This window comes from Coturnix japonica, chromosome 10, assembly GCF_054131305.1.
Source record: "Coturnix japonica strain WE chromosome 10, WE-NBRP24, whole genome shotgun sequence".
NCBI classification, from domain to species: Eukaryota; Metazoa; Chordata; class Aves; order Galliformes; family Phasianidae; genus Coturnix; species Coturnix japonica.
The window spans coordinates 20,700,395-20,725,314 of NC_140672.1; the positions used below are offsets into that span (position 1 = coordinate 20,700,395).

General features: G+C 56.8%; 2 protein-coding genes and 1 non-coding gene across 4 annotated transcripts; 1 reads left to right on the forward strand and 2 right to left on the reverse strand.

Moving 5' to 3' along the window:
- Positions 1 to 500: 500 nt before the first annotated feature.
- On the reverse strand, positions 501 to 14,269 carry LOC146759498 (uncharacterized). 2 transcript variants are annotated; one of them, XM_085510703.1, is made up of 6 exons: positions 14,137 to 14,269; positions 9,312 to 9,386; positions 6,921 to 6,983; positions 4,112 to 4,174; positions 2,152 to 2,214; positions 501 to 695 (listed from the first exon to the last, which is right to left on the reverse strand). In XM_085510703.1, exons 1-6 carry the CDS (start codon positions 14,252 to 14,254, stop codon positions 583 to 585), a joined length of 495 nt encoding a protein of 164 aa, XP_085366829.1. In that variant the 5' UTR covers positions 14,255 to 14,269; the 3' UTR covers positions 501 to 582. The 2 variants fall into 2 exon arrangements, with proteins under 2 accessions (XP_085366829.1, XP_085366830.1); XM_085510704.1 differs by lacking the exon at positions 14,137 to 14,269 and adding an exon at positions 11,538 to 11,591.
- Positions 14,270 to 14,465: 196 nt separating this feature from the next.
- Positions 14,466 to 21,336, forward strand: NDUFB7 (NADH:ubiquinone oxidoreductase subunit B7). Its single transcript, XM_015851258.3, has 3 exons — positions 14,466 to 14,618; positions 18,796 to 18,964; positions 20,990 to 21,336. Exons 1-3 carry the CDS (start codon positions 14,507 to 14,509, stop codon positions 21,084 to 21,086), a joined length of 378 nt encoding a protein of 125 aa, XP_015706744.2. The 5' UTR covers positions 14,466 to 14,506; the 3' UTR covers positions 21,087 to 21,336.
- Positions 21,337 to 21,865: 529 nt separating this feature from the next.
- LOC107307749 (uncharacterized) lies at positions 21,866 to 24,677 on the reverse strand. Its single transcript, XR_014932444.1, has 4 exons — positions 24,541 to 24,677; positions 23,986 to 24,074; positions 23,507 to 23,552; positions 21,866 to 23,125 (listed from the first exon to the last, which is right to left on the reverse strand). It is a non-coding gene; the product is annotated as an uncharacterized LOC107307749 (transcript).
- Positions 24,678 to 24,920: the final 243 nt, after the last annotated feature.

Consider the following 24,920-nt stretch of genomic DNA (forward strand, 5'->3'; position numbering starts at 1 on the left):
GGGAGGGTCAATGGGGGGACATTGGGGGGACATCTATGGGGTGGGGGGGGACATCAATGTCACGGTGGGGGGCCACCCCATAGGGGGCAGGGAGGGGGTGGGGGGCATCTATGGGGCTGGGGGGAATCAATGGGGGAATATTGGGGGGGACATCTGTGGGGTGGGAGGATATATTGGGGTCAATATAGGACTGGAATGTGATGTTGTGGGGCTGATGTGGGGTGACTTGGGGGGCAGGGGGGCACTTAGGGGGCAATAAGGGGCATCTATGGGGCGGGAGGGTCAATGGGGGGATACTGGGGGGACATCTGTGGGGTGGAGGATATATTGGGGTCAATATGGGACTGGCATGTGATGATGTGGGGCTGATGTGGGGTGACTTGGGGGGCAGGATGTGGGGGGACATTGGGGGCAATAAGGGGCATCTATGGGGCTGGGGAGCATCAATATGGGGATATTGTGTGGGGCAGACGGGGGCGGTGATGGAGAGAATTGGAGCCTTTTTTGGGGTGCGCGGTCCCTTTAATGCAAATTAGGGGGGCGTGGCCTCATGTAATAGGCGAGGCCTCCCATTGGCTGTGGTCAGGCGGTGGGTGGGGTCAGCGGAAGCTCCGCCCCCTCGGCTGATTGGACGCGGTTGAGCTCCGCCCTCAGCTCCGACTCCAGCGTTGAGGCCTCCACCAGGAACCGGGAGCCTGGAGGGACCAGTATAAACCAGTATAAACCAGTATGGACCAGTATGGACCAGTATAAAGCAGTATAAACCAGTATGGACCAGTATGGACCAGTATAAAGCAGTATAAACCAGTATGGACCAGTATGGACCAGTATAAACCAGTATAAACCAGTATGGACCAGTATGGACCAGTATGGACCAGTATAAACCAGTACGGACCAGTATAAACCAGTATAAACCAGTATGGACCAGTATGGACCAGTATAAACCAGTATGGACCAGTATGGACCAGTATGGACCAGTATAAACCAGTATGGACCAGTATGGACCAGTATGGACCAGTATAAACCAGTATGGACCAGTATGGACCAGTACGGACCAGTATGGACCAGTATGGACCAGTATAAACCAGTATAAACCAGTAGGGACCAGTATGGACCAGTATAAACCAGTATGGACCAGTATGGACCAGTATAAAGCAGTATGGACCAGTATGGACCAGTATAAACCAGTATGGACCAGTATAGACCAGTATAAACCAGTATAAACCAGTATGGACCAGCATGGACCAGTATAAACCAGTATGGACCAGTATAAACCAGTATAAACCAGTATGGACCAGTATGGACCAGTATAAACCAGTATAGACCAGTATGGACCAGTATGGACCAGTATAAACCAGTATAAACCAGTATAAACCAGTATAAACCAGCATAGACCAGTATAAACCAGTATAAACCAGTATGGACCAGTATGGACCAGTACGGACCAGTATAAACCAGTATAAACCAGTATAAACCAGTATGGACCAGTATGGACCAGTATAAAGCAGTATGGACCAGTATGGACCAGTATAAACCAGTATAAACCAGTATGGACCAGTATAAACCAGCATGGACCAGTATGGACCAGTATAGACCAGTATGGATCAGTATGGAGCAGTATAAACCAGTATGGACCAGTATAAACCAGTGTAAACCAGTATGGAGCAGTATAAACCTGTATAAACCAGTATGGACCAGTATGGACCAGTATAAACCAGTATGGACCAGTATGGATGAGTATGGAGCAGTATGGACCAGTATAAACCAGTATAAACCAGTATAAACCAGTATGGACCAGTATGGACCAGTATAAACCAGTATGGACCAGTATGGACCAGTACGGACCAGTATGGACCAGTATGGACCAGTATAAACCAGTATGGAAATGCATGGACCAGAATGGACCAGTTTAAACCAGTATGGACCAGTATGGACTAGTATAAACCAGTATGGACCAGTATGGACCAGTATGGACTAGTATAAACCAGTATGGACCAGTATAGAATAGTATGGGCCACTATGGACCAGTATAAACCCGTATATACCAGTATGGTCCAGTATGGACCAGTATAGTCCAGTAGGGACCAGTATAAACCAGTATGGACCAGTATGAACCAGTATGGACCAGTATGAACCAGTATGGGCCAGTACCTTCCAGTCGCAGCCGTCCCACGTCGGCCCCAAAGCGCTGCAACATCCCATGTCTGTGCTGCCCTGAGATGGACAATGGGGCGTCTATGGGGCTATGGGGCGTCTATGGGGCGTCTATGGGGATATGGGGTGTCTATGGGGTGTCTATGGGGCTATAGGGTGTCTATGGGGTGTCTATGGGGATATGGGGGTGTCTATGGGGTGTCTATGGGGCTATGGGATTGTCTATGGGGCTATAGGGTGTCTATGAGACTATAGGGTGTCTGTGGGGTGTCTATGGGGCAACTACGGGGCTATAGGGTGTCTATGGGGTGTCTATGGGGCGTCTATGGGGCTATAGGGTGTCTACGGGGCTATGGGGTGTCTACGGGGCTATAGGGTGTCTATGAGACTATAGGGTGTCTATGGGGTGTCTATGGGGTGTCTATGGGGCTATAGGGTGTCTGTGAGGCTATAGGGTGTCTATGGAGCTATGGGGTGTCTGAGACTATAGGGTGTCTGTGGGGAGTCTATGGGGCTATAGGGTGTCTATGAGACTATAGGGTGTCTATGGGGTGTCTATGGGGCGTCTATGGGGTGTCTATGGGGCTATAGGGTGTCTATGGGGCTATGGGGTGTCTACGGGGCTATAGGGTGTCTATGAGACTATAGGGTGTCTATGGGGTGTCTATGGGGCTATAGGGTGTCTATGGGGTGTCTATGGGGTGACTATGGGGTGTCTATGGGGCTATAGGGTCCCCATTGTTCCCATTGTCCCCATTGTCCCCATTGTTCCCATTATCCCCATTGTCCCCATTGTCCCATTGTCCCCATTGTCCCCATTGTCCCCATTGTCCCATTATCCCCATTGTCCCATTGTCCCCATTGTCCCATTGTCCCATTGTCCCATTGTCCCATTGTCCCCATTGTCCCCATTGTCCCATTGTTCCAATTGTCCCATTGTTCCCATTGTCCCATTGTTCCATTATCCCCATTGTCCCATTGTCCCCATTGTCCCCATTATCCCCATTGTCCCCATTGTCCCATTGTCCCCATTGTCCCCATTGTCCCCATTGTCCCATTGTCTCCATTGTCCCCCTTATCCCATTGTCCCCATTGTTCCATTGTCTCCATTGTCCCCATTGTCCCATTGTCTCCATTGTCCCCATTATCCCCATTGTCCCATTGTCTCCATTGTCCCCATTATCCCCATTGTCCCCATTGTCCCATTGTCCCATTGTCCCCATTATCCCCTTTGACCCCATTGTCCGTATTGTCCCCATTGTCCCCATTGTCTTCATTATCCCCATTGTCCCCATTGTCCCATTGTCCCCATTATCCCCATTGTCCCCATAGTCCCCATTGTTCCCATTGTCCCCATTGTCCCCATTGTCTCATTGTTCCCATTGTCCCATTATCCCCATTATCCCCATTGTCCCATTGTCCCCATTGTCCCCATTGTTCCCATTATCCCCATTGTCCCCATTGTCCCCATTGTCCCCATTATCCCCATTGTCCCCATTGTCCCCATTGTCCCCATTATCCCCATTGTCCCCATTGTTCCCATTGTCCCCATTGTCCCCATTGTCCCAATGTCCCATTATTCCCATTGTCCCCATTGTCCCATTGTCCCCATTGTCCCCATTGTTCCCATTGTCCCCATTATCCCCATTGTCCCATTGTCCCCATTGTCCCCATTGTCCCATTGTCCCCATTATCCCATTGTCCCCATTGTCCCCATTGTCCCCATTATCCCCATTGTCCCCATTGTCCCCTATTGTCCCCATTGTCCCATTGTCCTCATTGTCCCATTATCCCCATTGTCCCCATTGTTCCCATTATCCCCATTGATCCCATTGTCCCATTGTCCCCATTGTCCCCATTGTCCCCATTGTTCCCATTGTCCCATTGTCCCCATTATCCCCATTGTTCCCATTGTCCCATTGTTCCCATTGTCCCATAGTCCCCATTGTTTCCATACCATCCTTCTCCTCCTTCTCCACTTTCCCCTTCAGTTCCTCCATCCTCTGCCACATCCGGGGCACTGGGGGGGGGGGGGGGGGGGGTTACCATGGGGGGGGCCCATCCCACTTTGGGGTCCCCCCATTATAGGGTCCCATTGAGGGGGGGTCATTTATGGGGGGGGTCCCCACTTTGGGGTCCTCCCATTATAGGGTCCTGTTATTTGGGGGGGTTACTTGGGGGGGGCTCCCCACTTTGGGGTCCCATTGAGTGGGGGTCTTATTTGGGGGGGGGGGTTTGGGGGTCTATGGGGGTCCCCCCCTTATAGGGTCCCATTATTTGGGGGGTCACTTGGGGGGGGGTCCCCACTTTGGGGTCCTCCCATTATAGGGTCCCATTATTTGAGGGGGGTCATTTATGGGGGGGGTCCCCACTTTGGAGTCCCCTTATTGGGGCCCCCATTGAGTGGGGGGTCTTTTTGGGGGGGGTGTTGGGGGTCTATGGGGGTCTATGGGGGTCCTTCCATTATAGGGTCCCATTGAGTGGGGGTCATTCATGGGGGGGGTCCCCACTTTGGGGTCCTCCCATTATAGGGTCCTGTTATTTGGGGGGGTCACTTGGGGGGGTCCCCACTTTGGGGTCCCATTGAGTGGGGGGGAGTTTGGGGGTCTATGGGGGTCCCCCCCTTATAGGGTCCCATTGAGTGGGGTGACATTATGGGGTGGGCATTTAGAGGGGGTGGTCCCACTTTGGGGTCCTCCCATTATAGGGTCCTGTTATTTGGGGGGGTCACTTGGGGGGGTCCCCACTTTGGGGTCCCATTGAGTGGGGGTCTTATTTGGGGGGGGGGGGTTGGGGGTCTATGGGGGTCCCCCCCTTATAGGGTCCCATTATTTGGGGGGTCACTTGGGGGGGGGTCCCTACTTTGGGGTCCTCCCATTATAGGGTCCCATTATTTGAGGGGGGTCATTTATGGGGGGGGGTCCCCACTTTGGGGTCCTTCCGTTATAGGGTCCCATTATTTGAGGGGGGTCATTTATGGGGGGGGTCCCCACTTTGGGGTCCCCTTATGGGGTCCCCATTGAGTGGGGGTCCTTTTTGGGGGGGGTGTTGGGGGTCTATGGGGGTCCCCCCCTTATAGGGTCCCATTGAGTGGGGGGATATTATGGGGGGGGGCATTTAGAGGGGGAGGTCCCTATTTGGGGTCCTTCCATTATAGGGACTCATTGAGTGGGGGTCATTTATGGGGGGGGTCCCCACTTTGGGGTCCTCCCATTATAGGGTCCCATTATTTGGGGGGGTCCCCACTTTGGGGTCCCCTTATGGGGTCCCCATTGAGTGGGGGGTCTTTTAGGGGGGAGTGTTGGGGGTCTATGGGGGTCCTTACCTTATAGGGTCCCATTGAGTGGGGGTCTTTTGGGGGGGGTCCCCACTTTGGTGTCCCATTGAGTAGGGAGGGGTCAAATGGGGGGGGAGAGGTGTTGGGGGTCCCCACTTTGGGGTCCTCCCATTATAGGGTCCCATTATTTGAGGGGGGTCATTTGGGGGTGTCCCCACTTTGGGGTCCCCTTTAGTGGTCTTTTTTGGGGGGGGGGTTTGGTGGTCTATGGGGGTCCCCCCCTTATAGGGTCCCATTGAGTGGGGGGACATTTTGGGGGGGGGCATTTAGAGGGGGAGGTCCCTATTTGGGGTCCTTCCATTATAGGGTTCCATTGAGTGGGGGTCATTTATGGGGGGGTCCCCACTTTGGGGTCCCCTTATGGGGTCCCCATTGAGTGGGGGTCCTTTTTGGGGGGGGTGTTGGGGGTCTATGGGGGTCCCCCCCTATAGGGTCCCATTGAGTGGGGGGATATTATGGGGGGGGCATTTAGAGGGGGTGGTCCCTATTTGAGGTCCTTCCATTATAGGGTCCCATTGAGTGGGGCTCATTTATGGGAGGGGTCCCCACTTTGGGGTCCCATTGAGTGGGGGTCTTTTTTGGGGGGGGGGGTTGGGGGGTCTATGGGGGTCCCCCCCTTATAGGGTCCCATTGAGTGGGGGGACATTATGGGGGGGGGCACTTAGAGGGGGTGGTCCCTATTTGGGGTCCTTCCATTATAGGGTCCCATTGAGTGGGGGTCATTTATGGGGGGGGGGTCCCCACTTTGGGGTCCTCATTATAGGGTCCCATTATTTGGGGGCGTCATTTGGGGGGGTCCCCACTTGGGGTCCTCCCATTATAGGGTCCCATTATTGGGGGGGGTCATTTGGGGGGTCCCCACTTTGGGGTCCCCTTATGGGGTCCCATTGAGTGGGAGGTCTTTTTGGGGGGGTGTTGGGGGTCTATAGGGGTCTATGGGGGTCCTTACCTTATAGGGTCCCATTGAGTGGGGGTCTTTTTGGGGGGTGGGTTTGGGGGTCTATGGGAGTCTATGGGGGTCTTCTCATTATTGGGTTCCATTAATTGTGGGGTCATTTGGGGGAGGGGGGTCCCCCACTTTGGGGTCGTCCCATTATAGGGTCCCATTAAGAAGGGGTCATTTGGGGGGGGGTGGGTTCTATGGGGGTCCATGGGGGTCTATGGGGGTCTTCCATTATGGGATCCCATTGATTGGGGGGTGATTTGGGGGGGGGGTCTCCACTTTGGGGTCCCCCCATTATAGGGTCCCATTGAGTGGGGGTCATTTATGGGGGGGGGGTCCCCACTTTGGGGTCCCCTTATGGGGTCCCATTGAGTGGAGGGTCATTTATGGGGGGGGTTGGGGGTCTATGGGGGTCTCCCATTTATAGGGTCCCATTGAGTGGGGGTCCTTTTGGGGTGGGGGTTATTTGGGGGGGGTCCATGTCACCTCCTGCCCACAGCGCCCCCTGCTGGTCCCGGAGCTGCACCAAATCTCGCGAGATTTCCATGTCTGTGGGATGGGGGGGGGGGGTAAGTATGGGGGGGCTATGGGGGGGGTCATAGGGGGGATAAGGGGGGAATATGGGGGGAGCTATGGGGGGGTTATGGGGTGGGGTATGGGGTCTATGGGGGGGCTATGGGGGTGTCACTATGGGGGGGGACTATAGGGGGGGCTATGGGGGGATATAAGGGGGGCTATGGGGTGGGCTATGTGGGGGGATATGGGGGTGGATATGGGGGGGCTATGGGGGGCTATGGGGGGAGAATGGGGGGGCTATGGGGGGATATGAGGGGACTATGGGGGGCTATGGGGGGCTATGGGGTGGATGTGGGGGGGATATGGGGGATATGGGGGGATATGGGGGGATATAGGGGGCTATGAGGAGGGCTATGGGGGGGGCTTTGGGGGGAGTTATGGGGGGGGCTATAAGGTCGGATATGGGGGGGTCTATGGGGGGTGTCACTATGGGGGGCTATTGAGGGAGGATATGGGGGGGTTATAGGGGGAGATATGAGAGGGGCTATGGGGTGGATATGGGGGGAGCTATGGGGGGGTGTAATGGGGGCGGTTAGTGGGGGGGATATGGGGTGGGTATGGGTTCTATGGGGGTGTCACTATGGGGGGGACTATAGGGGGGGTATGGGGGGGGATATAAGGGGGGATATGGGGGAGATATGGGGGGGGATATGGGGGGATATGAGGGGGCTATGGGGTGGATATGGGGGGAGCATGGGGGGGCTATGGGGGGATATGAGGGGGATATGATGGGGGGGCATGGGGGATATGGGGGGGATATGATGAGGGGGGCTATGGGGGGGACTATAAGGGGGCTATGAGGAGGGCTATGGGGGGGGCTTTGGGGGGAGTTATGGGGGGGGCTATGGTGGGTGTCACTATGGGGGGGCTATGAGGGAGGATATGGGGGGGGTTATAGGGGGGATATGAGGGGGCTATGTGGGACTATGGGGGAGGGAAGAGGGGGGGCTATGGGGAGGATATGGGGGAGTTATGGGGGGTTATAGGGGGGAATATGGGGGGGATATGGGGGGGTATGGGGGAGGTTATGAGGGGATTATAGGGGGGGAAAATGGGGGGGATATGGGGATATGGGGATATGGGGCAGGCTATGGGGTGGCACTATGGGGGGGGCTATGGGGGAGGATATGAGGGGGATATGGGGGGGGCTATGGGGGATATGGGAGGGATATGGGGGGGGCTATGGGGGATATGGGGCGGTTATGGGGTGGTTATGGCGTAGCACTATGGGGGGGGGCTATGGGGTGGCTATGGGGAACGATATGGGGGGCTATGGGGGGTATATGGGGGGGAGTGGGATATGGGGGGGCTATGGGGGGCTATGGGGGTCTCTATGGGGTTACTATAGGGGGGGTATCTATAGGGTTCCTATGGGGTGGGGCGTCTCTGTCCATTTTGGGGGGGGGTCTCTATGGGTTCCCTATGGGGTGAGGGGGTCTCCGTCTATTTGAGGGGAGTCTCTATGGGGTTCATTATGGGGCGGGGGTCTCTGTCTATTTGGGGGGGGTCTCTATGGGTTCATTATGGGGGGGGTCTCTATGGGGGGGTCTCTATTTGGGGGGGTCTCTATAGGTTTCCCTATGGGGGGGTCTCTGTCTATTTGGGGGGGGGGTCTCTATGGGGTCCCATATGGGGGGGGGTCTCTATGGGTTCCTTATGGGGTGAGGGGTCTCCGTCTATTTTGAGGGAGTCTCTATGGGGTTCATTATGGGGGGTGGTCTCTATGGGGGGTCTCTGTCTATTTGGGGGGGGGTCTCTATGGGCTCCCATATGGGGGGGGTCTCTATGGGTTCCAATGGGGTATGGGGGGGTCTCCGTCTATTTGAGGGGGGTCTCTATGGGTTCATCATGGGGGGGGTCTCTATGGGGGGGGTCTCTGTCTATTTGGGGGGTTCTCTATAGTTTCCCTATGGGGGGGGTCTCTGTCTATTTGGGAGGGGTCTCTATGGGGTCCCATATGGGGGGGGGGTCTCTAATGGGATTCCTTATGGGGTGGGGGGGGTCTATGCTTATTTGAGGGGGGTCTCTATGGGGTTCATTATGGGGGGGGTCTCTATGGGGGGGGATCTCTGTCTATTTGGGGGGGGGGGTCTCTATGGGGTCCCATATGGGGGGGGTCTCTATTGGGTTCCTTATGGGATGGGGGGGGGTCTGTCTATTTGGGGGGGGTCTCTATGGGGTTCATTATGGGGGGGGTCTCTATGGGGGGGTCTCTGTCTATTTGGGGGGGTCTCTATAGGTTTCCCTATGGGGGGGTCTCTGTCTATTTGGGGGGGGTCTCTATGGGGGGGTCTCACTCACCCAGGCTGAGCAGCGCTGCCAGCAGCCCGGCCCACAACAACATGGAGCAGCCCAGGGCGCCCCCCAACAGTGGGGCTGGAAATGGGGGGGGGGGCTCAGGACGACCCCCATTCACGACCCCAAATCCCCCATCAAGACCCCAAAACGACCCCAAATCCCCCCCCAGGACCCCAAATCCCCCATTAACCCCCTTATATCCCCTCTCCAGACCCACAAGTTCCCCCCTACAGCCCCCCCCCCACATAGCCCCCATATCCCTTCCAGGACCCCAGGTCCCCACCCTCAAGACCCCAAATCCTCCCCATTAACCCCCTTATATCACCTTCAAGACCCCCAAACCCCCCCCAGGACCCTAACCCCTTCCATTGCCCCCCCCCACGACCCCACAAATACCCCCCAGGACCCCAACCCCCCCCCAAATCCCCCCTATATTCCCCCATAAGACCCATTAAATCCCCCCCTCAGGACCCCAAATCCCACTTCCAGACCCCAAATCCCCCATCAAGACCCCCAAAATCCCCCATATCCCCCATCAAGACCCCAAAACGACCCCCTCAATCAGCCCCAAGGACCCCCCAATTACCCCAAACCCCAGGACCCCCCTCAAAACCCCAAATCCCCTCCATACCCCCCCCCCAGACCCCCAAATCCCCCATTAAGACCCCCAAAATCCCCCTTGACCAACATCAAACCCCTAAAATCCCCCCCCCAGGACCCCAAATCCCACTTCCAGACCCCAAATCCCCCATTAACCCCCTTATATCCCCTCTCCAGACCCCAAGTCCCCCTTATCCCCCCCCATGACCCCATATCCCTTCCAGGACCCCCAGGACCCCCCCATTTACCCACCCTCAAGACCCCAAATCCTCCCCCATTAACCCCTTATATCACCTTCAAGACCCAAAACACCCCCAGGTCCCCAACCCCTTCCATTGCCCCCCGCCCCACGACCCCTCAAATGCCCCCCAGGACCCCAATCCCCCCCCCAAATCCCCCCTATTTTCCCCCATAAGACCCATTAAATCCCCCCCAAGACCCCAAATCCCACTTCCAGACCCCAAATCCCCCATCAAGACCCCCCAAAATCCCCCATATCCCCCATCAAGACCCCAAAACGACCCCCTAAATCAGCCCCAAGGACCCCCCAATGACCCCAAACCCCAGGACCCCCCCTCAAAACCCCAAATCCCCTCCATACCCCCCCCAGACCCCAAATCCCCCATTAAGACCCCCAAAATCCCCATTGACCCACATCAAACCCCTAAATCCCCCCCCAGGACCCCAAATCCCCCATTAACCCTTATATCCCCTCTCCGGACCCCCAAGTCCCCCCCATGACCCCATATCCCTTCCAGGACCCCCAGGACCCCCCCATTTTCCCACCCTCAAGACCCCAAATCCTCCCCCATTAACCCCTTATATCACCTTCAAGACCCCAAACCCCCCCCAGGTCCCCAACCCCTTCCATTGCCCACCCCCACGACCCTCAAATGCCCCCCAGGACCCCAATCCCCCCCCAAAATCCCCCCTATATTCCCCCATAAGACCCATTAAATCGCCCCCCAGGACCCCAAATCCACTTCCAGACCCCAAATCCCCATCAAGACCCCAAACGACCCCCTAAATCAGCCCAAGGACCCCCCAATTACCCCAAACCCCAGGACCCCCCCTCAAAACCCCAAATCCCCTCCCTACCCCCCCTCCACCGACCCCAAAATCCCCCATTAAGACCCCCAAAATCCCCATTGACCCACATCAAACCCCTAAATCCCCCCCCAGGACCCCAAATCTCACTTCCAGACCCCAAATCCCCCATTAACCCCCTTATATCCCCTCTCCAGACCCACAAATCCCCCCATACAGCCCCCCCGCCCCCCCCCCATAGCCCCCCATATCCCTTCCAGGACCCCCAGGACCCCCCCATTTACCCACCCTCAAGACCCCAAATCCTCCCCCATTAACCCCCTTATATCACCTTCAAGACCCCAAAACCCCCCCCAGGACCCCAACCCCTTCCATTGCCCCCCCTCCCCCCCAGGACCCCACAAATACCCCCCAGGACCCCAATCCCCCCCCAAATCCCCCCTATATTCCCCCATAAGACCCATTAAATCCCCCCCCAGGACCCCAAATCCCACTTCCAGACCCCCAAAATCCCCCATCAAGACCCCAAAACGACCCCCTAAATCAGCCCCCAAGACCCCAATGACCCCCCCCTGCCCCCACCTGCCCGTCCCCAGTTCATGGTGCTGGGAGCCCTATGGGGTCGTTTAACACCCTATGGGGCTGGTAACGCTCTATAGGGCCGCCCTGCCCCACTTCCCCCTCCTTAGAGCACACGCCAATGGGGCCACACCCCACAGGGCCAGCCATAGGCACTGCCCCATGGCCCCAATGGCCCCATGGCTATGGGGCTATGGGGTGTCTATGGGGTTATAGGATGTCTATGGGGCCATAGGATGTCTATGGGGCTACAAGGTGTCTATGGGGCTATGGAGTGTCTATGGGGCTATGGGGTATCTATGGGGCTATAGGCTGTCTATGGGGTGTCTATGGGGCAATGGGGCTACGGGGTGTCTATGGGGCTATGGGGTGTCTATGGGGCTATGGGGTGTCTATGGGGCTATAGGGTGTCTATGTCGCTATGGGGTGTCTATGGGGCTATAGGGTGTCTATGGGGCTATGAGGTGTCTATGGGGTGTCTATGGGGCTATAGGGTGTCTATGGGGTGCTTATGGGGCTATAGGGTGTCTATGGGGCTATGAGGTGTCTATGGGGTGTCTATGGGGCTATAGGGTGTCTATGGGGTGCTTATGGGGCTATAGGGTGTCTATGGGGCTATGAGGTGTCTATGGGGTGTCTATGGGGCTATAGGGTGTCTATGGGGTGCTTATGGGGCTATAGGGTGTCTATGGGGCTATAGGGTGTCTATGGGGCTATGGAGTGTCTATGGGGTGTCTATGGGGCTATAGGGTGTCCACTGTCCCCATTGTTCCCATGTCCCCCCCCATGTCCCCATGTCCGCCCCATTGTCCCCACATCCTCCACCCACCCCCCAACTCCGGCCCCATAAAGGGGAACTGAAAGGGGAAGTGGCACTTGGGGGGCCGGGAGGGGGGGGGAGGTGACATGGGGATGTGGGGCCATGGGGACACAGCCCTTCCTTGGGGCCCTTCTGCCCCATAGCCCACATCCCCATATCTCCATGTCCCTAATGTCCCCACAGCCCCATATCCCCCCTGTGCTCCATATCCCATGTCCCCAATGTCCCCACATCCCCGTATCCCCACTGTGCCCCATAACCCACATCACCATGTCCCCATTGGCCCCATAGACCCCAATGCCCTTCTTGGGCCCTATATCCCACATAGTCCCTACTGTCCCCATTGGCCCTAAACCCCCCATTGGCACCACTGACCCCAAAGTCTTTATTGGCTCCATTGGCCCCATTGACCCCATTGGCCCCATAGACCCCATTGGCCCCATAGACCCCATTGGCCCCATAGACCCCAATACCCTCCATGGGCCCCATAGCCCACATAGTCCCTACTGGCCCCATTGGCCCCAATGACCCCAATGTCCCCATAGACACCATTGGCCCCATAGACCCCAAAGTCCCCACTGTTCTCACTGTCCCCATTGGCCCCATAGACCCCAATGCCCTTCATGGGCCCCATAGTCCACATAGTCCATACTGTCCCCATTGGCCCTAAACCCCCCATTGGCCCCATTGACCCCAAAGTCTTTATTGGCTCCATTGGCCCCATTGACCCCATTGGCCCCATTGGCACCATTGGCCCCATTGACCCCATTGGCCCCATAGACCCCAATACCCTCCATGGGCCCCATATCCCACATAGTCCATACTGTCCCCATTGGCCCTAAACTCCCCATTGGCCCCATTGACCCCAATGTCCCCATAGTCCCTATTGGCCCCAATGCCCTTCATGGGCCCCATTGACCCCAAAGTCCCCACTGTTCTCACTGCCTCCATTGGCCCCATAGACCCCAATACCCTCCATGGGCCCCATAGACCCCATTGGCCCCAATGACCCCATTGCCCCCAATGTCCCCATAGACCCCAAAGTCCCCATTGGCCCCATTGACCCCAATACCCTCCATGGACCCCATAGTCCCCATAGTCCCTACTGTCCCCATTGGCCCTAAACTCCCCATTGGCCCCATTGACCCCAAAGTCCCCAGTGACCCCATAGACCCCATTGACCACAATGTCCCCATTGGCCCCATAGACCCAAAATTCCCCATTGACCCCAATGTCCCCATAGACCCCATAGACCTCAATGTCCCCATTGACCCCATTGGCCCTAAACTCCCCATTGGCCCCATTGACCCCAATGTTCCTATTGGCCCCATTGACCCCATTGACCCTAATGTCCCCATAGACCCATTGACCCCAATGTTCCCATAGACCCCATAGACCCCAATGTCCCCATTGACTCCAATGTCCCCATAGACCCCAATGTCCCCATAGACGCCATTGACCCCAGTGTCCCTATTGACCCCATTGGCCCTAAACTCCCCATTGGCCCCATTGACCCCAATGTCCCCATTGGCCCCATAGACCCCAATGTTCCCATTGGCCCCATTGACCCCAATGTCCCCATTGGCCCCATTGAACCTAATGTCCCCATTGACTCCATTGGACCCATTGACCCCAGTGTCCCCATTGACCCCAATGTCCCCATAGACACCACTGACTCCAATGTCCCCATTGACCCCATTGACCCCACTGTCCCTATTGTCCCCATTGTTCCCCCCTTTCTCCCCCCCCTTCCCCTTTAAATCCCATTGGAGGACCGCGCACAGAGCGGCGCACTACGAGCACAGCGGCGCTCTGCACGCTCCCACTCTATGATACGCGAGCGGAAAAGGAAGCACTTCCTGTCTCCACCGGAAGCACCACTCGCATCCAGCTCCCACATCCCACATGTGACTTCCGGTTCCGGTATCTCTCACTTCCGGTTCCGGCGTTGTGTCCCAGTGACCGCGGGGAAGGAGGGGACGCCACGAGCACTTCCTGTCTGCACCGGAAGTAACCCGTACTCCCCGCTCCCACATCCCATATAAGACTTCCGCTTCCGGTATTTCTCACTTCCGCTTCCTGTATTGTTCAGTTCCGTTTCCGGTCCCTTTCATTTCCGGTTCCGGCGCTGTGTCCCGGTGACCGGGTCGCTATGGGCGCTCACTTGGCCCGTCGTTACGCGGGGGGGGCGGACACGGAACCGGATCCTTTAACGATGCCAACGTTCCCCCCCGACCTGGGGCTGCCCGGCCGGGAGCCGAGGAGTAAGTGCGGCCTGTGGGCTCCTATGGGGCCTATGTAGTTGTATAGGGTTTCTATGGGGTTTCTATGGGGCCTATGGGGTTCTATGGGGGTTTCTATGGGGTTCTATAGGGTTTCTATGGGGTTCTATAGGGTTTCTATGGGGTTCTATGGGGCCTATGAGGTTTCTATGGGGTTCCTATGAGGTTTCTATGGGGTTCTATGCGGCCTATGGGGTTCTATGGGGTTTCTATGGGGCCTGTGGGGTTCTATGGGGACTATGGGGTTTCTGTGGGGTTTCTGTGGGGTTCTATGGGTTTCTATGGGGTTTCTATGGGGCCTATGGGGGTTCTATGGGGTTTCTATGGGGGTTCTATGGGGGTTCTATAAGGTTTCTATGGGGCCTATGGGGCTCTATAGGGTTTCTATGGGGCTTATGGGCTTCTATGGGGCCTATGGGCTTCTATAGGGTTTCTATGGGGTTCTATGGGGTTTCTATGGGGTTCTATGGGGTTTCTATGGAGCCTATGGGGTTCTATAGGGTTTCTATGGGGTTCTATAGGGTTTCTATGGGGTTCTATGGGGTTCTATAGGGTTTCTATGAGGTTCTATGGGGTTTCTATGGGGCCTATGGGGTTTCTATGGGGCCTATGGGGTTTCTATGAGGTTTCTATGGGTTTCTATGGGGTTCTATAGGGTTTCTATGGGGTTCTATGGGGTTTCTGTGGTGCCTATGGGGTTTCTGTGGGGTTCTATGGGGTTTCTATGGGGCCTATGGGGTTCTATGGGGTTTCTATGGGGCCTATGGGGTTTCTAGGGGGTTCTGTGGGGTTTCTATGGGGTTCTATGGGGCCCATGGGGTTTCTATGGGGCCTATGGGGTTCTATACGGTTTCTATGGGGTTTCTATGGGGCCTATGGGGTTTCTATGCTGGTTTCTATGGGGCCAATGGGTTTCTATGGGGTTTCTATGGGGCCTGTGGGCTTCTATGGGGCCTATGGGCTTCTGTGGGGTTTCTATGGGGCCTATGGGGTTTCTATGGGGTTTCTATGGGGCCTATGGGGTTTCTATGGGGCCTATGGGGTTCTATGGAGTTTCTATGGGGCCTGTGGGGTTCTATGGGGTTTCTGTGGGGTTTCTATGGGCTTCTATGAGGCCTATGGGGTTCTATGGGGCCTATGGGGTTGTATGGGGTTTCTATGGGGCCTATGGGGTTGTATAGGGTTTCTGTGGGGTTCTATGGGGCCTATGGGTTTTCTATGGGGCCTATGGGTTTCTATGGGGTCTATAGGGTTTCTGTGGGGCCTATGGGGTTCTATAGGGTTTCTATGGGTTTCTATAGGGTTTCTATGGGGTTTCTATGGGGTTCTATGGGGTTTCTGTGGGGTTTCTGTGGGGCCTATGGGGTTCTATAGGGTTTCTATGGGGTTTCTATGGGGATCTATGGGGTTCTATGGGGTTTCTATGGGGCCTATGGGCTTCTGTGGGGTTTCTATGGGGCCTATGGGGGTTCTATGGGGTTTCTATGGGGTTTCTATGGGGCCTATGGGGTTTCTATGGGGCCTATGGGGTTCTATGGGGGTTTCTATGGGGACTATGGGGGTTCTATGGGGTTTCTATGGGGTTCTATAGGGTTTCTATGGGGTTTCTACGTGGTTCTATGGGGCCTATGGGGTTCTATAGGGTTTCCATGGGGATTCTATGGGGTTTAATGGTGCCTATGGGGTTTCTGTGGGGCCTATGGGGTTTCTGTGGGGCCTATGGGGTTTCTGTGGGGCCTATGGGGTTTCTGTGGGGCCTATGGGGTTTCTGTGGGGCCTATGGGGTTTCTATGGGGCCTATGGGCTTCTATGGGGCCTATGGAGTTCTATAGGGTTTCTATGGGGTCCTATAGGGTTTCTATGGGGTTTCTATGGGGTTTAATGGGGCTTATGGGGTTTCTATGGGGCCTATGGGGTTCTATGGGGTTTCTATGTGCTTCTATGGGGCTTATGGGGTTTCTATGGGGCCTATGGGGTTCTATGGGGTTTCTATGGGGCCTATGGGGTTTCTATGGGGCCTATGGGGTTTCTATGGGGCCTATGGGGTTTCTATGGGGCCTATGGGGTTTCTATGGGGCCTATGGGGTTTCTATGGGGCCTATGGGGTTTCTATGGGGCCTATGGGGTTTCTATGGGGCCTATGGGGTTTCTATGGGGCCTATGGAGTTTGTATGGGGCCTATGGGGTTTCTATGGGGCCTGGGGGGTTTCTATGGGGCCTGGGGTTCTCTATGGGGCAGCCTGGACTCACTCTGTGTCCCTTTCCCCCTACCCATGGTGGCAACCCCCCAGCAGTTGTCCAATGTTTCTATGGGGCCTGGGGGGTTTCTATGGGGCCTATGGGCTTCTGTGGGGCCTATGGGGTTCTATGGGGTTCAATGGGGCCTATGGGGTTTCTATGGGGCCTATGGGGTTTCTATGGGGCCTATGGGGTTTCTATGGGGCCTATGGGGTTTCTATGGGATTCTGTGGGGTTTCTATGGGATTCTGTGGGGTTTCTATGGGATTCTGTGGGGTTTCTATGGGATTCTGTGGGGTTTCTATGGGATTCTGTGGGGTTTCTATGGGATTCTGTGGGGTTTCTATGGGGCCTATGGGGTTTCTATGGGGCCTGTGGGGTTTCTATGGGGCCTATGGAGTTTCTATGGGGCCTGGGGGGTTTCTATGGGGCCTGGGGGGTTTCTATGGGGCCTGGGGTTCTCTATGGGGCACCCTGGACTCACTCTGTGTCCCTTTCCCCCTACCCATGGTGGCAACCCCCCAGCAGTTGTCCAATGTTTCTATGGGGCCCGGGGGGTTTCTATGGGGCCTATGGGCTTCTGTGGGGCCTATGGGGTTCTATGGGGCCTGTGGGGCCTATGGGGTTTCTATGGGGCCTATGGGGTTCTATGAGGTTCTATGGGGTTTCTATGGGGCCTATGGGTTTTCTATGGGGCCTATGGGGTTCTATGGGTTTCTATGAGGTTCTATGGGGCCTGTGGGGCCTATGGGGTTTCTATGGGGCCTATGGGGTTTCTATGGGGCCTATGGGGGTTCTTTGGGGCCTATGGGGGTTCTATGGAGCCTATGGGGTTCTATGAGCTTCTATGGGGCCTGTGGGGCCTATGGGGTTCTATGGGGTTTCTATGGGCCTTATGGGGTTCTATGGGGCCTGGAGGGGGTTTCTATGGGGCCTATGGGGTTCTATGGGGTTTCTATGGGCCCTATGTGGTTTTCTATGGGGCCTATGGGGGTTATATGTGGTGCCTATGGGGTTTCTATGGGGCTTGGAGGGGGTTTCTATGGCGCCTGTGGGGTTTATGGGGTTTCTATGGGCCCTATGGGGTTTCTGTCAGGCCTATGGGGTTTCTATGGGGCCTGGAGGGGGCTTCTATGGGGCCTATGGTGGTTTCTATGGGGCCTGGAAGGGGTTTCTATGGGGCCTATGGGGTTCTATGGGGTTTCTATGGGCCTTATGGGGTTCTATGGGGCCTATGGGGTTTCTATGGGCCCTATGGGGTTCTATGGGGTTTCTATGGGCCCTATGGGGTTTCTATCAGGCCTATGGGGGTTCTATGGGGCCTATGTGGTTTCTATGGGGCCTATGGGGGTTCTATGGGGCCTATGGGGTTTCTATGGGGTCTATGGGCTTCTATGGGGTTTCTATGGGGCCTGGAGGGGGTTTCTAGGGGGCCTATGAGGTTCTATGGGGTTTCTATGGGCCCTATGTGGTTTCTATGGGGCCTATGGGGTTCTATGAGGTTCTATGGGGCCTATGGGGGTTCTATGGGGCCTATGGGGTTCTATGGGGTTTCTATGGGCCTTATAGGGTCCTATGGGACCTATGAGGTTCTGTGGGGGTTCTATGGGCCTTATGAGGTTCTATGGGGCCTATGGGGTTTCTATGGGGCCTATGGGGTTTCTATGGGGCCTGTGGGGTTTCTATGGGGCCTGTAGGGTTCTATGGGGTTTCTATGGGGCCTATGGGCTTCTATGGGGCCTGTGGGGCCTATGGGCTTCTATGGGGTTCTATGGGGTTCTGTGGGGTTTCTATGGGGTTTGTGGGGTTTCTATGGGGTTTCTATGGGCCATATGTGGTTTCTATGGGGCCTATGGGATTCCATGGGTCCTGGGCTGTCTCTATGGGGCAGAACTGACTCCCATTGTCCCTCTCCCCCCAGCCATGGTGGCCACCCCGCAGCAATTATCGTCCGGCCGCGTCCCGTTGGCGCAGCGCGATTATTGCGCCCACCACCTGCTGCGCCTGATGCGCTGCCGCCGCGACGCGTTCCCTGCTCTATGGCAATGCCAGGAACTGCGGCACCACTGGGATGAGTGTCAGCACCAGGAGTGAGGACATGGGATATGGGGCAGGGGGGGTATGGGGGAGATATGGGGGTTATAGGGGGGATATGGGGGTTATAGGGGGGAGATATGGGGGGATATGGGGGAGATATGGAGGTTATAGGGGGGATATGGGGGATTTGGGGGGTTATAGGGGGGATATGGGGGAGATATGGGGGTTATAGTGGAGATATGGGGGGTTATAGGGGGGATATGGGGGGTTATAGGGGGGATATGGGGGAGATATGGGGGGTTATAGGGGGGATATGGGGGGTTATAGGGGGGATATGGGGGAGATATGGGGGGTTATAGGGGGGATCTGGGGGTTATAGGTGGGATATGGGGGTTATAGGGGGGATATGGGGGAGATATGGGGGGTTATAGGGGGGATATGGGGGTTATAAGGGGTATATGGGGGTTATAGGGGGGATATGGGGGGTAATAGGGGGGATATGGGGGGTAATAGGGGGGATATGGGGGAGATATGGAGGTTATAGGGGGGATATGGGGGGTTATAGGGGGGATATGGGGGGGATACGAGGGGTTATAGGGGGGATATGGGGGGGTTATAGGGGGGATATGGGGTGTTATAGGGGGGATATGGGGGATATAGGGGGGATATGGGGGATTCCCTGCATTCCCTGCACTGTGGCACCACCAGCAGCTGCGGCATCAATGGGATGAGTGTCAGCACCAGGAGTGAGGGGGCAGGGGGGTATGGGGGGATATGGGGGAATATTGGGTGGTTATGGTGGGATATAGGTGGTTATGGGGCGATATGGGTAGGGGATGGGGGGTATGGGGGGGTTGGGGGGCATAGGGTGTGTGGGGGACATGGGGGGGGTGGGTATGGTGGGAGGTGGGGGATATAGGGGGGCATGGTGGTTATAGGGGGGATATGGAGGGATATTAGGTGGTTATGGGGGGTATAGGGAGGGTTATGGGGGGGTATAGGGGGTGGGGGATATAGAGAGGGTGGGGGGGTGTATGTGGACATGGGGTTGTGGGGGATATGGGGGGGACATATGGGGGGTATGGGGGGGGGTATGGGATGGGTGGGGGATATGGGGGAGATATAGGTCAGGGGGGACATGGGGATATGGGGCAGGGGATGGAGGATATGGAGGATATGGGGCAGGGGGGACATGGGATGGGTATGGGGGGTATAGGGGTGGGTGATATAGGATGGGGGATATGGGAATATATGGGGGGGAAATAGGGGGGGAGTGAGGGGGGTAGAGTGTATGGGGGGGGTTATGGGGGGATGGGGGGGTGCAGGAGGGATGGGGGATATGGGGGGGTGGGGGGTATAGGGGGATATGGGGGGAGTGGGGGACGTGGGGGATATAGGGGGGATATGGGAGATGTAGGGGAGGATATGGGGGGGGTGGCAGGTATAGGGGGGGTATAGGGGCGTATGGGGGGGGTGGGGGGGATGGGGGGTATAGGGGAATATGGGGGGGAGTATGGGGGGGGTGGGAATATAGGGAGGAGGCATAGGGATAGGGGGATGTGGGGATATTGAGGGGAGGGGGACGGGGAGATATGGGGACAAGTGGGGACATGGGGACAAAATGGGGCAGAGTATGGGGACAAAATGGGGACGTAGGGACTGGGAGGGGATTTGGGGGGGCACAGAACCAAGGAGGAGACATGGGGATATGGGGCCATGGGGATATGGGGCCATGGGGATATGGGGGTATGGGGCCATGGGGGTATGGGGATATGGGGATATGGGGCCATGGGGATATGGGGCCATGGGGATATGGGGACTATGGGGATATGGGGCCATGGGGATATGGGGATATGGGGCCATGGGGATATGGGGCCGTGGGGATATGGGGATATGGGGATGTGGGGCCATGGGGATATGGGAATGTGGGGCCATGGGGATATGGGGCCGTGGGGATATGGGGATGTGGGGCCATGGGGATATGGGAATGTGGGGCCATGGGGATATGGGGCCATGGGGATATGGGAATGTGGGGCCATGGGGATATGGGGCCATGTGTCCGTGGGTCCCACCCGCAGTTACGTGATGCGCATGAAGGAGTTTGAGCGCGAGCGGCGGCTGCTGCAGCGGCAGAAACGGATCCAGGAGCGGGAGGCAGCCATGGCTGCTCTGTGACACCACGGGACCCCCCCCCATGGGACCCCCACCCACAGGGACCCCCCCATCGGACCCCCACCCATGGGGACCCCACACATCGAACCCCCACCCATGGGGACCCCATCCATTGGACCCCCACCCTTTGGACCCCCCCATCAGACCCCCACCCATGGGGACCCCACCCTTTGGGCCCCCACACATCGGCTCCCCCCCATGGGACCCCCACCCTGTGGTTGACGCTGGGTACGGAATAAAGCTCCGAACGTGGCCCCCGTGTCATTGGGGACAATGAAACACACACACACATGTACGTGTGGGTCCCTATGGGGCCTGGGGGATCCATGTGGGTCTCTGTGGGGCTGAGGGGAGTCCGGGTGGGTCTGAGGCATCCCTATGGGGGTTTGGGGGTTTCTATGGGGCAGAATGGACTCACTGTGGGTCCTGGGGGGGTTTTGTGGGGCAGAATGGAGTCACTGTGGGTCCTGAGGGGTTTTTGTGGGGCAGAATGGAGTAACTGTGGGTCCCTTTGTCACTGTGGGTCCTGGGGGGTCTCTATGGGGCAGAATGGAGTCACTGTGGGTCCTGTGAGGTCTCTGTGGGGCTGAGGTGGGTCTGAGGGGTCTGTATGTGGGTCTGGGGGATCCCTATGGGGCCTGGGGCATCCATGTGGGTCTCTATAGGGCTGGGGTGGGTATGTGTGGGTCTCAGGTGTCCCTATGGGGGTCTGGGGGTTTCTATGGGGCCAGAAGGGAGTCAATGTGGGGCACTGGGGACAATGGATCACACACACTCACATGTACATGGGGGTCTTGTATTTGTGGGGGTCGCACGGGGGGGACGTGGTCATTCCCAGCCCCCATGGGGACAATATGAGGCCACAGGGGGGTGATGTGTGACCCCATGGGACAGGGACGTGTCACTTTAAGGGGTCAGACCCCATAACTGACCCCATAGAACACAATGGGACCATCAATAACATGGAACCCAATGGGACCATCAATAACATGGAACCCAACCCCATCAATGAATGGAACCCAATGGGACCATCAATGAATGGAACCCAATGGGACCATCAATGAATGGAACCCAATGGGACCATCCATGAATGGAACCCAATGGGACCATCCATGAATGGAACCCAATGGGACCATCCATGAATGGAACCCAATGGGACCATCCATGAATGGAACCCAATGGGACCATCCATTAATGGAACCCAATGGGACCATCAATGAATGGAACCCAACCCTATCAATGAATGGAACCCAATGGGAACATCAATGAATGGAACCCAACGGGACCATCAATGAATGGAACCCAATGGGAACATCAATGAATGGAACCCAATGGGACCATCAATGACATGGAACCCAACGGGACCATCAATGAATGGAACCCAAAGCCATCAATGAATGGAACACAACGCCATCAATGAATGGAACCCAGCCCCATTGGTGACGGTCACACGTGGGTGACAATGTGGGATGTGACACCGTGACCCCATCCACCACCACAGCGCGGGGTCCTCTGTGTGTCACCCTGTCACCCTGGGGGGCTTTTGTCACCCCAATGTCCCCTGTCACCCCAATGTCCCCTGTCACCCCGATGTCCCCTGTCACCCAGGTGTCCTCTATCACCCCGATGTCCTTGGTCACCCAAGTGTCCCCTATCACCCAGGTGATGTCTCCAGTCACCCCAATGTCCCTTGTCACCCAGGTGTCCCCTGTCACCCCGATGTCCCTTGTCACCCGGGTGTCTCTTCTCACCTCGGTGTCCTTTGGCACCCAAACATCCCCAATGTGGGAGCCCACCCATCCCCATGTCCCCATTATCCGGGTATCCTTTATCACCGGGTGCCCCCCGTCACCCAGCCCCCCCCCCACCATTCGGGTGCCCCCTGTGGTGGGGGGGGGTGGGGGCGGCGTCCCCTCAGAGCAGGAAGGGGACGATGGGGGAGCGCAGCGGGGGGTAATCGCGGAACTCGCGCAGGTAACTGCGGTGCTTCCCCTGAGCCCAGATGGCCATCTGCACGAAGCCCACGAGCGAGAACAGCGCCACTGTAAGGGGGGGTGGGGTTAGTGATATGGGGGCAATGGGGGGACAGGGGGATGGGATGGGATGGGATGGGATGGGATGGGATGGGATGGGATGGGATGGATGGGATGGGATGGATGGGGTGGGATGGGATGGGATGGGATATATGGGATGGGATGGGATATATGGGATGGGATGGGATGGATGGGATGGGAAGGGATGGGATGGGATGGGATGGGATGGGATGGGATGGGATGGGATGGGATGGGATGGATGAATGGGATGGGATAGGATGGGATGGGATAGATGGGATATTATGGGATGGGATATTATGGGATGGGATGGGATGGGGTCACAGGGGTGGGAAGGAGGTTATGGGGGGGGGGATATAGGGCCCAGCTCACCGGGTAGACACTGCGTCATGATGGTGAACCCGATCCAAGAGCCAACCTGGGGGGAGAAAGGGGGTAAAAAATGGGGGGGGGAGGGGGGCAGCAGCACAACAACAATGGGATGGCTTTGGGTCTGCCCCAAAAATGAGTGTGTGTCCCCCCCCCAAATAAGAAACCCACGGCTCCCCCCTCAAACTTAAGCTCTTCCCCCCCACACCCCAAACTTAAGCTCTTCTGCCCCCACCCCAAATTAAGCTCTTCTCCCCCCACCCCACCCCCAAAACTGGGGTGCCCCCCTCAAAACTCGGGTCCCCCCCCAAAAACCACAGCTCCCTCCCCAAATGTGGGCGCCCCCTCCCACATGGGAGACCACCCCCCCCCCCAATTTAAAGACTCCCCCAGAACCACCACCCCCCCCAACCCCCAAATAGGGGGTGCCCCCACATTTAAGGGACCCCCCCCCCCCCCAATATCTGGGCACTTTCCCCAACCTCATAGGTGTAATTGGGACAGGACACAAGCAGGAAGAGCCACGTGAAGGGATTCCGGGTGGGGTATGGGATCTTCCGTGTCTTTGAGCCTAAAGGGAGGGGGGAGATGGGGGGGGCACCCCCAAATTAACCCCCCCCCATAAATGCAGGGACTCCCCCCATTGGTCCATAGCCACCCCATAGGTGTGGGAGCCCCCAGCTCCTCAGTATGGACCCCTATATGTGCCTCCCCCCCCCCCTCCCAATTCCATGTATGCCCCTCTATTGCCTGTGGCCCCCCCCGTTGTCTGTGGCCCCCCCTTCCCACATATTCAATGTGAACCCCCCCATGTTTGTGCCCCCAGATGTGCCCCTATTAGCTGTGCCTCCCCTCTATTTGATGTGCCCCTATTAGCTGTGCCCCCCTCTATTTGATGTGCCCCCACTCCTTGTCCATAGTGCAGCCCCCCACCCCATTGACTGTGCCCCCCGATATCTGTGCCCCCCCCATATCTGCCCCCCCATATCTGTACCCCCCATATTTGTGCCCCCCCCATATCTGTTTTCCCCCGTTACCTGCGGGGCGGAGGTTCCGAAGTGCCACGTGGATGGAGAAGTTCCCCAGCTGACAGAACTATGGGGGGGGTCCAAAGTGTCCCCATGGTCACCACTGACCCCAATGTCCCCATTGACCCCAGTGTCCCCCATTGACTTCAGTGTCCCCATTGACTTTAATGTCCCCCATTGATCCCTGATGTCCCCATTGACCCCAATGTCCCCCATTGACTTCAATGCCCCCATTGACTTCAGTGTCCCCATTGACCCCAATGTCCCCATTGACTTCAATGCCCCCATTGACTTCAGTGTCCCCATTGATTCCTGATGTCCCCCATTGACTTCAATGTCACCATTGACCCCAATATCCCATTGACTTCAATGCCCCCATTGACTTCAGT

Bases quoted from the DNA above. Each gene is read 5' to 3' on its own strand.
- LOC146759498 (XM_085510703.1), bottom strand. From the start codon at position 14,254: ATGTGGGAGCTGGATGCGAGTGGTGCTTCCGGTGGAGACAGGAAGTGC. The intron at 9,387-14,136 runs GTGCGCGGTCCT...CCCCATTTCCAG, and splicing joins TGCTCGTAGTGCGCCGCTCT to CCCCACTGTTGGGGGGCGCC. The intron at 6,984-9,311 runs GTGAGTGAGACC...CCCATCCCACAG, and splicing joins GGCAGCGCTGCTCAGCCTGG to ACATGGAAATCTCGCGAGAT.
- NDUFB7 (XM_015851258.3), top strand. From the start codon at position 14,507: ATGGGCGCTCACTTGGCCCGTCGTTACGCGGGGGGGGCGGACACGGAA. The intron at 14,619-18,795 runs GTAAGTGCGGCC...CTCTCCCCCCAG, and splicing joins GCCCGGCCGGGAGCCGAGGA to CCATGGTGGCCACCCCGCAG. The intron at 18,965-20,989 runs GTGAGGACATGG...TCCCACCCGCAG, and splicing joins GATGAGTGTCAGCACCAGGA to TTACGTGATGCGCATGAAGG.